Raw genomic sequence first — 14,329 nt, forward strand, 5'->3', positions numbered from 1 at the left:
TCAAAGGGGGGAGAAAAAAAAGTAAAATGCGAGCCGGGGCATGAGTCGAGAACTCCTCTCAGTTCATTTCTGACACAGTTCAACACATTTCATCTGCTGGAAAACTCCGGGTTATCCCTCGACGTTATGGGCGTACCTACGTGCTTCTGCATCACAGAGGAGTAAGGTGAGGGACGGGGTCATATCTCCATAAATACTGTGCAGAGACTTTGGATGGACCCTGGAGGAGTAAATACTGCCGGAGGAACTTCGCGCACAGGAGAGGAGCGGCGACTTTTCTGCAAGCTGATACCTCATTTGTAGAAGGGCTGACTGGTTAAAAAAAAAAAAAAAAAAAGAAGAAGCCTCCTCAGTTACCACCGTGAAAGTTGTGGTGCCTCTCTCTAATATGGAAAGTCTATGATTCCGTATTGGAAGAGGTATAATGTATTTTATTGGTCTCACAGAATGCGATGTAGTTCAACCTCACACCCCAGAGTGAACTATTTGTCAAGATGACAGCGCTTACACCTTTGAACCGTGCTGTGTTTGGACTCGCGTGGAGCTGCTTGAGTTTTCTGTCCTGCGCTCATTGCGGGTTAAGTGACAACCATGTGCACTCCAGTTTTATTTACAGGAGGTTGCGCAATCACGAACGCAGGGAGATCCAGAGAGAGATCCTCTCCATCCTGGGCTTGCCTCACCGTCCGAGGCCCTTCTCTCCCGGGAAGCAGGCGTCCTCCGCGCCGCTGTTCATGCTCGACCTGTACAACGCCATGGCAGTGGAGGAGGAGGAGGAGGAGGTGCAGCAGGGCGCAGGGAAGAGCTTCGCTGCCAAGGCTCAAGGGCACTCCAGGAAAGGTTACTACAGCCCCCAGCATGCCGGGTACTCCCGTGTGGCGCAGCCTTACCGCGCGGCCCCTCTGTTAGGCCACAGCCCCGCACTCACCTCAGCGCACGACACCAACTTTCTCAATGATGCGGACATGGTTATGAGTTTTGTCAATTTAGGTAAGTGGTATTAAAGCGGACTAATTTCTCACCTCTTAAAGTAATTCATCGAAATTAGAATACATCCGATGCCTGGGGTTAGATATTATTCAGAGGAGCACTTCAGTTAAAAAAATCCACATCTTAAAAGTTTTTAAAAATACTTCTCCAGCTCATGTTTCTCTCCATCTTCATTCCCTTCACTGTAAGGGGGAATTATTAAGGTACAATAAGAATTTTACCTTTATCTGTGTACTTAATGTTTTGTACATTAAGTGCAATTTTCCAAACAATTCACTGCAGACAAGGAACTATAAAATACTGCAGCATGACAGCATTCATTCATGTATTTCAATTAATATTTTAATTCATTAAAATATTTATTGACCTGTGTGTTGTTTTGCTATTGGCAAATGCAGTTAATTCATTCTGTCAAATTAATTTGACAAATGTACATTTGATCTGAGCTATGACAAAGCTATAAAATTTGTAGTGATCATCTAAGTTAACTTTGTTGACTTCCTCTCACTCAGTATCATTTAGAGACTCTTTTATTTCTCCATCTAAATGTTTATGTTTGTACACTATTCAGACATCAGTCATTATCTGGCATGTGAGGCGTTCAGTTTATTTAGCCTTGTGTGAAATATTTTGTATTTAACAGAATTAGGCCCAACATTTTGACCTTATCCATTATTGCTGCTTTCTATTAAAAAGCAGCTGATCTGTATAATGATTGTGTTTGTTCAGTAGCCGTGACCCTTAACCCAGCAGTTCAGAGCAACTTATCAGATGACTGTCTGACCTTGAGAAAATTGGTCTAAATTATTTCCTGTTGTTAAAAGGGGGAGTGATATTGACTGATGCCTGCATATCTTGAGGTTTTGTCTCTAAGAGAATGCAGGAGCTCTGTTCTTCGAATTTGTGTTATTCGCAGCAGTTATTGTTCTTTAATGAGAATTAAGAAATTAAACATGGCACATGGGAAGTTACTTTAATGAAATATGATGCTGCATTGCAGAATCCTGATTGAGTGACTTAAAAAAATAATGACCATAAATAAACGTTACATAATGCTGGTATTGTAGTGGTAAGGATTTTAGAGCAAAACATGTAAAAGTGAATTTGTGTAGAGTTGCCTGGAAGTATAATCCCTCACCTTGGCCTGAGCCCATCTGTTTCCACTTACCACTATAGCAGGGCATGTACACTGTCAGCCTTGAAAGCTCTGCTCTCGTTCTGGGGACTGTCAGTGAAGTGTTCAATGGGGCTCTGTCTTTATTACAGTACACTCAAATATAGCTACTGACCTCGACTGTTTTAGAAATGTCTATGTGGCATTTTGTGCAGTATACTGTGCTTGCTGTAACCATTTGACCTTTCAGTGTATGAATAAAAACTATGCTATTGAAATTCCATACGCATACAAGAGATTGTACAAGAGGATGTTAACGATGAATCTAATTATTTAAAATACGGTCCTGGTAGAACAAGCTGAATCCAATTTATTTGCAACAGATCAAGAATGTACACGGCTCACCCATACCACGGAGTGAAGTCATTATTATTTAATCTTTAACTATTTTAAAGTTAAATGCTGTATGCTCTCAGTGGCACTTCTGCTTCAGATTACTGCCCGTGGCTAATATAATGGAACACGCTCAGTGGCTAAAAGTCAGACCTGACCTCTGACCTGTTTGTGCTAAGTAACCGCAGGCGTTCTCTCTCGATAAAATATCAGGGAAATGCACTGCATGATATTACCACGGATGTCAGAAAATCCACTGACCTCAGCCACATGCCTCTTTTCTGCTACCAGGCAGGGGTGTGAGACGGTCACTTTCGAGTACCATTGAAGTATCTTTTGTCAGCATGTTCATAATGTTGACACGCTGAGGCTCTTTGATGCCATTATTAAAGTCACTGCACTGAGGGAATTTATTTGATGTACAAAATAGATGTAAGAGCTTGTTTCCCTGCAGCAAAAATATAAAATAATCATACATGTTATGAATTTTTAAACATTTTCAAAAATTACAGGCCTAAAAAGAAATCTCATGTTACTCATTATAAAATAAATATTTAGTTTTAAAAGGTTAAGGGTCATTAAACACCCTTAGTGCATTGAATGAAACCTACAGGAGGTCAGTATAAGGTCAGAAATGAGGTCAGAGTAGACGCTCACATGACGTTGAAGAATCCTGTCTGGTCTTTTCTCTCACTTGAGGAGCAGACGAAAGTGTCTTTAATTGAAATCAGCCTGTTTTTCTTAACTGACAGCCCATTCATCATGGCCAGAGAATGCAGTTAGGCACACAGTAGAGGGCCTGTCTGGGAACTGCTACCTGTATTCAGTTGACTGATTTAATGAACTGGAAAGTGCTTTTGTTGGTAGTCAAAATGTTTGGATTGGACCTGGAATGTAAAAGAAGATGTGATAAATTACTTTTTTCTGTGCATTAATGTCGGCATATTTTCTCTTGTGAGCAGCACACGCAGCGGCTCAGGAGTTAAAGTCATATTTTTTGATCAGCTTTGCTGCCAGTAAAAATGAAATTCATCATAAAATATTTTCTTTCCCAGTGGAGAAAGATAAAGATTTTTCTCACCAACGAAGACACTACAAGGAGTTCCGTTTTGATCTGACTCAGATCCCAGACGGAGAGGCGGTGACTGCTGCAGAGTTTCGGATCTATAAGGACCGCAGTCATTCCCGTTACGACAATATTACTCTGAAGGTTTCCATATATCAAGTCATCAAGGAATATCAAAACAAGTAAGTACCTAAACAACCAAAAACAAACATTAAAGGCTGTGCTGAAATGTAACTTAGTACATTTACTCAAGTACTGTACTTCAGTACAGTTTTGAGGTACTTGCACTTAACTTGAGTATTTCCATTTTCTGCTACTTTATATATTTACTACAAACAATTTCAGGTACACTACATACAGAACATTATATTTTTTACTACACTACATTTATCTGCCAGATATAGTTACTAGTTACTTTTCAAATTAAGATTTTACATACAAAACATGAAAAAAACATAAAAAGAACTAATATTGGTTGGAGCCTGAAGGGGCTATTCAGTGAGTACTTATTAAGTAAATTTTTCTGCTAGTACTTAGTACTAGTAAAATTAAATTATTAGAGCTTTTATTGGAGTATTTAGTATGATATTGCTACTTCTACTCTCAATACTTCCTGCACTGCTGATTAAGGCATGTATCACATTAATGAGGATAAATGAACCTGGCCTCATATAATCAAACAGTGCCAGAGGAATCTAAAATCTAAAATAAAATAAAAAAGAATATAGACCGAGGACCTGCATCAAACCTGTTTTCAGGTATTTAAAATGTTAAGAAACACAAAGCAAATAGCAAACATCATTCGGTTTGCAACTGCAAATTGATAGAAAGAAAACAGAAATATCTATTACTGTAATAAAGGTAAAAACTAAACAAATGCCGTTATCTTATTCCACTGTCAAAAAGACAAATGGTCCCACAGCTATTGTCTGGTCAAAACTTTCCACTCGTATAGAACGCCCTTCTATCTCCAACTCTGTTCTCCTTCATTCGCACCATGTCTGCCTTACAAATATAGTTCTCGGATAAAGAGAACTCCATTAGCAAGTTGGCCACTTACGAAGCTCGGAAGGTCCATCAGTTATCACTCGTCTTGTGTTGCCTGCCAAGCTGGCCGTGTCCCAGATGAAACCATGAGGGCCGATGTTAGGGGGGGAGGGGGCTCCCTTGGGTGCTCCCGTGGTCACTGTTATGCCCACCACCTGCCTGTCTTAACAATATTCCGGAAGTTTAAACCATGACATAGCTGAATACACAAGGGTGTACTTAAAAGTGGGCCCACATTTGCTTGCCAAAAATGTGTGTGGGTGATTGAAGGGGAGATATGGCCCTCCTGGGCTTTGAAAAGGTCCAAGTCAATGGACATCTTAAAGGGGAAGACTGCTCAGTTTAAGTTTTCACACACTTTTCATGGGGAATAGTGTGTTTTAGTTAGTGTTCACAAAGAAGTAAGAAATCTTAGAATCAATATTTTGAAGATGTGATTTTAAAACAATTTGCTCAAGTTCTTTTCTCAACTTCAAAAGCAAACTGAATTCATATTATACTAAGCATTATTTGTAAAGCCATACACATTCTTCAACATATCAGACAGAATGTTAATACTGCATACGCCAATGGTTTTCAGGTATTTATTTCTACAAAATCCACTTGTGCATCAACTAAAGGATTGTTAGCAACCTCCCAGTTCAAATCCAGCCACAGGCTTTTGTTGCCCCCTTTCCTCTCACTCACCCCTCAATTTTAAATAAGTAAACTATTACTCACTAGCAGTATGAGTACGAGACTTCGATCGAGATGCTGGTGTTAGTGGTACCCTGTTGAGTTTCCTCTAAACAAATTAAGTTATCTTTCTCACCACAACACATTAATTGTATAGTTGAGGTCTAATAAACGTGTTGACTTTGTTGTGCCATGTTTGCTTGTTAGCGGTTTTCTTTTTCACTGCCTTTTTTGGCACCTTGCAACATTTTTGGTGCTTACTAACAGTCGATCGTGGAAACCATCATCCTTGTGCACATGAACGGAACAAGATACTAACAAAACAAGGACCTCTTAAAAACACATTGCTTCATATGTCAACAGGACTATTGGTCAAAAACTCCACAGTGTACTTTTAAAGTAATACAACTAAGCACCAACCTGACCTTTCACTCCGCTAAATCAATGTTGCACTATGTCCTGCACTGCTACTAAACATAAATTGCTAATGGAGAATAGTGGCATATGAACATAATTTGCAGGAGACAGACTTGTCTAAAAAAGAGGAGTTACGTCTATCCCCGGTATCCACTCACTTTAACTCACCCTCTGTGGAACAGTACATCCAGTAATCACAGATGAAGGGGGCGGGATAAACATTTTCCTATTGGATATGGCTATGGGAATAGTGAATACTTACCTACACAAACTAAATTATCACAGGATATAAGCTTAATACTGTACATTTCAAAGAGGAAGTTCAGCAGTTTGTCACTCATAAGGATTAACCTCATATGGAATTCCACACAAGGTTGGGTTTTATTACACCTGTAATAAACACATAAATAATTCCTAAACTATTGGGGCCACATGGAAAATCTTGGTTCCCTCTGACCAAGCACCATGTAACCACAAAAACTGAACAGGCGCTGCCTTATCCGATCTGCCACTTGAAAGGAATCCAATGCAAATTGCGAAGCGGGGCTTTTTCAACTTAGGGTTGATTGATGCCTTATGTCAGGCTCATGTTAAAAATACACAAGGGCTGATATACATGATTCATAACTCCTGAAATGTTTTGCCAATCAAATAGCTGAAATCTTGGCCCACGTTTTACCACACAACTCTGCAGTTTATTACAAGTCACAGCTTCTTCAACAATAGCGGCACCACTTTCTTTTCATCTCCCGCACGAAGTTGGCATACAAAAATTACTTTTACCCACCAAATCACCAGTTTTCAATACTGAAGGCCTCTTTAGGGAAGAATGGTTGGTTTCAAATGGATAAAGAGATGAAGAAACTAATAAAATCCACTCAGATTTTGGCTTCTGCTACAGATTTTGGGCTAAAGCATCCATTTGCGATCAGTCAGTGTTACTTCGTTTATCTGTTCCAGTCTAACTGGTTAAGACCTCTTGGATTCAGTCCCTGCCCTCAAAGAAGCATATGGTTTCTTTTTTATGTCCCATTAATATTATGCAACATTAAGGTGCACAGACAGTTTTAATTTGTTCTAAAGCTTAATGCACTGTAGCACTGAGGTTTTATAATTTGTTTATAAAGCTGCAATAAAGTGACCACATTCATTTAACCATCTGTTTGACCAACTCCACTCTGGAACGTAGGAGTAATAATCTAGAAAACCAACATACCCACAGAGACTAAAATTAAAATAATTTTCACAGGTTTATGATAATAATAATCAATATGCATGTGTGTTGTATAATAGTGGTTGCTGCTTGCATGTAAATGTTTGTTTATTTAATGCAGATGTTTATGTAATTGTTTTTTCTTACCTTCAGAGATGCAGAGACGTTCTTGCTCGACTCCAAAAAGGTCCAGGCGTCTGATGGGGGGTGGCTAGTGTTTGACATCACGGCCACCAGTAACCACTGGGTGATGAACCCACAGCAGAACTTGGGCCTTCAGCTCTGTGTGGAGACTGTAGATGGCAAGTGAAGTTTTCAGTTTTTCTTTCTATGAATTTAACATTTCCCAGATTTATCTCAGACTCTTGGAATCTAAAAAAGGGTTAGGAGGTTCATCTTTTGAGACAGTCCACAAAGTCTGCAGTAGATAATAAACACATATTTTCATTGACTTCAAGGCAAATGTGTGATATATTTGATAATGTATGTATGTTATTATTATTTACCAACAATAAATGGCCATAAATCCACAAAAAGATTAATGGCTTGACCTTGTATTTGTAAAGATGCTTGACTTCAGAATCACTTTAAAAACAGTAATAAAATGATAAAATATTCCTCCTTCCTGTAGTTTTATTTTGAAAGTTTTATTTACCTTCTGTTTTTAAAGGACGCAGTATCAACATAAAATCTGCTGGAATCATTGGGAGGAATGGGCCCCAGTCCAAACAGCCGTTCCTGGTTGCTTTCTTCAAGGCCAGTGGGGTGTTGCTTCGCTCTGTCAGAGCTGCTGGTGGGAAGAAAAAGAACCACAATCGCAATAAATCCACTAATCAACAAGAATCTAGGGCTCCACAAACTGGAGGTATGTGCACTTTTATGATGTATACTAGATGCTACAATAGTGTTTTATACCCTTTTACCCTATACTCATCCGGTTTCTAATTAGATCATTCAGCCATCGTTCCAACAGACTGTCCATCCATTTGTCAAACTAAAAAACTTCCCTGCTGAAAGATATCTCCACAATTACAAGATGATTCCTAATAATTTCATCACATGTCTCTGTTTTTAGGATATTTTGACCATCAGTTCACAGACACAATATGTGTATTTACTGTAGGTGTAATGGGCTACTTGCCATGTAATTAGCTGAGGACTTTGAAGCCTCTCCTTTAGTGCCAACCTCTAATAATCTTTGTATGTTTGTCTGAACTTTCATATTGGTGGTTGTCATGAACATGGCAGCCTGGAGGGGCCACTTGCTGTGCTTTAGACTTTTAATCTTGTGAAGTATAAGTACTGATTAAGAGACATAGTGGCACCGTCCTGTCATGCATTGCATACTCATTAATCATGAAATATTTCCAAATATATATAATTAGTGAACCAGGAAATGTTTTTGGATTATTACAACCCTCATTTGCCTGTTGGAAAAATTGGAAAAGAAAACACCTGTAACTCCAAAATCCATTGTTTTCTTTAAAATACTATAACATTAATAGGAAATATTTCCAATTCATCACAATAAAGCAGTGATTAACAGAGCTCTACAATGCTCTAATGTACTCACAGAGATTTGTATTTATGACTGCAAACATGTACTGTATGTGTTTTAGTTCAGGAGCTTTATGACTTCTATGCCACTGTTATTTTCTGTTATGATTAATAATTTTTAATTTATGTTTTCAGATTACAACACAAGTGAACAGAAGCAAGCTTGCAAGAAGCATGAACTTTATGTCAGTTTTCGAGATTTGGGCTGGCAGGTAAGGTCAAATTATTTCATATCACGAAGCATTTATAACAAATGGTAATGGAATAACACAATGAACCATACATTTTTACTGAGATTATAATGTGACACAAAGAAAACTCACCATGTGCCATAAATAAAAGAAGCTATTTTTTTGTCAAGGACTGGATCATTGCACCTGAGGGCTATGCTGCTTTTTACTGCGATGGTGAATGCTCCTTTCCACTCAACGCACACATGAATGCAACAAATCATGCAATTGTGCAAACCCTGGTAAGTACTCTTTAGAGTGTATTCCATATGTGTAGTTCAATAAAATTGTGTTATAAGCTTCCATAATGTTCTTAGGAGTTATAATTCATTTGAAACTCACTACTGTTGCACCTCCTTTAAACCTACTTTATGCTCTCATTTATAGGTCCATTTAATGTTTCCTGACAATGTGCCAAAGCCATGCTGTGCCCCAACCAAGCTCAACGCAATATCAGTACTTTACTTTGATGACAGCTCAAACGTTATCCTCAAGAAATATAGAAATATGGTAGTTAGGTCTTGTGGTTGCCATTAGAGAGGCATGGGGTAACTTTAATTTATGCTATCTGGTATGGGAATCGCTGGAAAACACATCTGCTACAGGTGTGATGTGATGTACAGTATTATGTATATAAAGTTTTACTACCTAATTTATTTTCTTTTTTAAATTAGCACTGAATATTGTGATATTTAAATGATTAGGACAAAATGTTGATTTTACTTTACGCCAGTTATCATTTGACTTTTGTGTCCGTTGGCATATAATCTCTCTTAGTTACGTCTGTATGATAACTTTTATGAGTTAACTATTCACTGGAGTCATCATGATACATAAGATCGCTTCCCCTTCTGCCTGTTTTTACAATACACTTGTGCTATAAATGCTCACTGTGCTATCTAGAATTATGCTTTGATGTCAGTGTATGATTTGTTTTTCTTCATGTAGTTTGTTTCCATAATGAAACAAAAATGATAAATGACTAGACAAATGCAGCATCACAAGTTTATCTGATAAACAATGGAGACATCAAGGTGATGCTTTTAGCACTAACATCACAACTGAAAAGAGTTTTCTCTAATCTGAACCGAACTGCCCAAAGCTATTTTCAAGCTGTCACCGTCTTTCAGCACTAATACTGTTTCACCTTTTCCACACCAGCTTTTTTTGTTGTTTCTTTTTACAAGAGTGTGTGTCCTCAGAAGGGGATTATGTCAGTCTGGAATGAAACTCTTCCATAAACACTGTTTTCTCATTCCTCTGTGGACATTTATCATAGCTGCAAATGTCTTTGCTCCACGCTAATTCTAGCTCACGTTTGGGGAAAGTATATCTTAATGTAGATTGTTGTGTATTTTAATAAATGTACCACTTGAAAAACTCTTATCTTTTGCCTTTTGTATTTTTAACCTCACAGCTTTTATTCATCCATTTATCACCCTAAACTACAAGCAGAAATGCATTTCATCTTGGAGCCCCCCCCACCCCCCACCCCCACCCCCTCCAGCTGCAAGTCCTCCAGCCTTTTCAAATTCAAGTTGTCCTTTTGTATTTCTGTTTGGAGTTCTGCGGATGTTTTACACACTGTTGCCGGACTACCATCTCAGATTTATAAATGTTTGACAAGTATGATATAAACTAGGGGTCCACCCACAGAGCCTGTTGACATGCTCTTGGGGAGTGGTAATGCTAGTGGTACATTGCTAGCAGTAAAGCAGTGCTGTGACCTCCAAAGACAACCCAAAAGGGCGATTATCATGAGGCTGCCAGCAGAGAAAGGTACAGTATATCATTTTGTAAGCAATACCTTCCTGATTATGGGGAAAGATAACCATCCATCACAAGATTCATGTGATGTGTTTGGCACATCTCTGCTCGCTCACACTCTTTACACTTGTTTTGGATGTTGCCATCTGTTCAGAGCTAAGATTCACCACTGGAAAGAGAGTGGAGACCATAAACCAAACTTAACTTGCATTTCCTCCTCATTCAAGTTGAGTAGAATTTCCAGAAAAATGCAAGAAGCCCTCTGGTTACGCAGGTATTTTCAATGGTCTTGGAAATCTAGGGATTAGGTTAAGGATTAATATTTATTTACACAACTGTGTTGACCTTCACTGGACACAGGATATGTACTGTTGCACTTTTTCTCCCCCTACCCTCCCACTTTTATAAAAAAAAAAATTCTCTGACATGGCAGAACATTGAGTGACTGTATTTCACTTAATTAAAAGCAGTGGCTGGCCTGCCCAGATGTTATGTGGGCTCCATCTAAGAGGAGTGTTGACATTCAGTGAATAGGAGAGGCCACCTGCTAACTTACTCTTGGCTTGAGGGGTGATTTGCATTCCTGCGGTCTGTTGCCTGGCATGATTACTCCAAGCACTTCACAATCCCATCTACTGTTTAATATCATGGATTCTTTCCAATTCAGCTACATTTCTTCCTTTTCTATAAAGCATGAGCTGCCATGAATGAGCTCCTATTTAAGTTCCTCCAAAACTACGCGGCCCTCTCGACAGCAACCTCTTACCACATGAAAGGAAAGGGTAACAATTGCCATACTCAGGGCAGATTAATATAGTGGCCCCTTCTCCTCTGAGACCCCCGTGGTCAAAAACAGACTGCAGTGAGTCAGAGGTGCCTTGACATTCATCAGATCAGCACTTGCAGTGGCTACTTTTGAAACATGCTGGAAAAAGGTCACAACCCACTGCAGTTTACTTTTCATGAAGGGTTTCTTGTGAATAATTCATGCATCATGCCCTCAGGTTTACAGTGTATGTCACAACATACTGTTGGCTTTACATAAACACAGTTACATAATGTCAGGATGTGTTTCCAGGTGCTGATATTACGTTTTTTTTTTTTTTTCTACCACAAACATGTTTATTCTCTTAACCTGATTGAAAAAACAGACATGTCCATGAGAGCGGCTGTTAAGAACATGTTCTTTTGTTCAGCAAATGTGATAAATTTAGTGAAGAGAGATCATCTTGAAGCTTTTAGCAGGCAGGAACTGGCTGTCTGTGAAAATTCGCAAATGCTTGATGAGTCATTTTTATCTAATCTAAACCATCACAAGGAAGAAATATGTTGACACATGCTGCAAAACAAAAACAAAAAGCTGATGTAACAAGCCATTAATTTGGTTGGACCACCGACAGAGGTGTTCGTGCTGGAAGCCACTCAGAAATGTCCTCTAACGTCCTCAGAAGCTGAAATATTTTGTCTGTTTTCTTTGTCATTAATGATTAAAGCCCACTTTTAATGGAGTGATGCCGCAGACATCCATATTAAATAGTCTATAAACGGGAGGAAAATAAGAGGAAAGTATCTTTTCCTTATTACGTACAGACAACCAAGACTAAAATCTCCACATCATATTTTAACATTTGAGTATTTTTCAGTGCCAATGGTTCCTAAACCTCTTTAAGTCTTCCTAGCCTTGTTGAACACTTGTTTTAATGTCCTATAATGATTTATTTATAGTGTACTCAAGTATTTTGAGTAGTTATTCATTTTGTAAACAAGAACACTTGTATTTGAAACTAAAATCAAATGTGGTCAGTAGTCCATGAAAGAAAAGTTGGATTTTACACAAACATGCCCATAAACTGTGAAACTAAACATTTGTTCACAGTCTTATTGGCGTTTCATATGCCAGGCAGTGTAAAGGCACATGATTCTGACTATCATTAATGTGCTCAATAACTGGTACAGTCAGCTCTAATGCCGGCAGGTTAGATGACTGACATAATGCTTATTTTGATCACATTTTGGTCAAGCCAGTACAACTACAAAACATAACAGTTATTGCTCATTTGGTTTAGTAATTCCATGTTTCATCGACTTACCCTCTGTTAACCAGAGGTCTTTTCTCTCCGTGGCTCAAAGTTTATTTTCAGAGTGTCACCTTGCAGTCTATCCACAAGGCAAGTGAAATTGTATCTAATAAAAATGTTGTGCAGTTTACCTAATTCATCTCCCCACATATGGTTCTCCTTATTTGTATTCTGTGGGTGGGCTACGACTTCCATACAGCTCAATCAGTCCCTCTTGAAAAGGGAGACCATATGGGTCACATTTTTACATGTTGTTTGGTATGACAAGGCTGTAGCAGGAACAGCAAGGAATGTGTCTTGACAGAGGGCAATGCAGAAACACTGTTATGTTTGCTTGTTATTCACATATGCACATTAGCTTCCCCAGCCAGAGAAGAGAGAGGGTTTTGGGTTCTCAAAGTTACAACAGACTGTTTGTGAACTCAACTGTCACTTCCCATTACCATTAGAGATGGCACCTGTGCATTTATACCATTTTTATATTTTAAAATGTACTTTCTTATACAATCTTATGGAATATGTGCATTAAAATGTATTAGTCGGTTGAATTTGATCAATAAATACTGCTTGGAAATCCTTTTTAAAGACGATTTCATAAATGAACTAGGATCATAAATTAAAACCCTTTCTTGACTTTTTATAACTCCATAAAATGACACAGTTGTTTTTAACGTCAGTCCTGGTTGGGCTTTATATTTTCTGTTTTTTCATTGCATGCAGTATTTTTTCCATGAGAATTTGTGGGTTGGTCCCAGTAGAAATAAAAAGCTTCTGACACGGTATGCTAACCATGTCTGCTCTCTTCTTTTTGTGCAGGTAAGTTATGTCCTCCTGTCACCCATCTATTGTACAATTTATGTCAAAGAACACATAAAATAAAAAAAAATGTTTAAGGGGAGAATACAAACCAAAGCAGATGCGCAGGATATTAACCTGTATCTGATGCCAAGGATGTCTCTATCCTGTATTTATCATGCTGATTTACTGTATCACCAAGCTCTCAAACCAGTGTTTAAATATGCTGCCAAAACAAGGAAGAAGAATCTGGGCATATCTGGGCACAATTATGAACTAAGGAAAGAAAGAAAGAACAAAAGCAAGACTGAAAAAGCACAATTCACTCTATAAAGGTAAACCATTTCTATTAAAACCGGCTGGTCTCAAATTGAGAACACTCCAAAAAAGCCAAGTCTTTAAATTTAAGGCATGGACTTGGAGTTAATCATCATCACTGTAGAAGCCAAGACAATTAAATGTATCTAGTAGTGTTTATACTGTAGATTGGAGGTTGGCTTAGCAGAACTGCAACTACCACTGTGTCTTATAACCTCTCTGCAGCTGAATAAAGAAAGACATTAGCACATCTTTCACTATTATTTCCATAGACCTCTTCATTTAATAGTACTTTAACTCACCTTAAACTGTGTTATGTCCAAAACGAAAACTGTATCATGCATTGCTCAGAATATAAACAAATATTTAGCCCAATATTTAGCACTATCTGAAGTTTATTTCTGCCTTAACTGCACATTTAACTGCATAGAGTGTCAGGAGAAAGGACTGGGAGGATGACAAACACAGGTTTCCCTGTGCTCCCAGGCTGTGTTTGGGGCTGTCAGTCATACAGTATTTCACTCAGTACAGCCCAGGGTCATGTCCTTATCGTGAGTCTACAGTAGTATTTTATGGCTATATCGAATCTCAGTACTTTCAACTGAAATGAGTTTGTTGAAAGCTAGTGTCAAATGTCAAATCACAGTAAGAACTACTTCATCTAAATCG

The 14,329-nt window shown here is 38.4% G+C and overlaps 1 protein-coding gene across 1 annotated transcript; it reads left to right on the top strand.

Moving 5' to 3' along the window:
• The first annotated feature begins 14 nt into the window (after positions 1-14).
• Positions 15-10,088, top strand: bmp5 (bone morphogenetic protein 5). The gene is made up of 7 exons (XM_051417118.1): positions 15-990; positions 3,553-3,745; positions 7,069-7,217; positions 7,586-7,780; positions 8,608-8,684; positions 8,834-8,944; positions 9,090-10,088. Exons 1-7 carry the CDS (start codon positions 495-497, stop codon positions 9,237-9,239), a joined length of 1,371 nt encoding a protein of 456 aa, XP_051273078.1. The 5' UTR covers positions 15-494; the 3' UTR covers positions 9,240-10,088.
• The last annotated feature ends 4,241 nt before the right edge of the window (positions 10,089-14,329 follow it).

The sequence above is a fragment of the Dicentrarchus labrax genome, unplaced genomic scaffold, assembly GCF_905237075.1.
Source record: "Dicentrarchus labrax unplaced genomic scaffold, dlabrax2021, whole genome shotgun sequence".
Taxonomy (NCBI): domain Eukaryota; kingdom Metazoa; phylum Chordata; class Actinopteri; family Moronidae; genus Dicentrarchus; species Dicentrarchus labrax.

Coding starts and splice junctions, on each gene's coding strand:
- bmp5 (XM_051417118.1), top strand. CDS start 495: ATGACAGCGCTTACACCTTTGAACCGTGCTGTGTTTGGACTCGCGTGG. Junction 7,218..7,585: donor CTGTGTGGAGACTGTAGATG/GCAAGTGAAGTT, acceptor CTGTTTTTAAAG/GACGCAGTATCAACATAAAA. Junction 7,781..8,607: donor TAGGGCTCCACAAACTGGAG/GTATGTGCACTT, acceptor TTATGTTTTCAG/ATTACAACACAAGTGAACAG.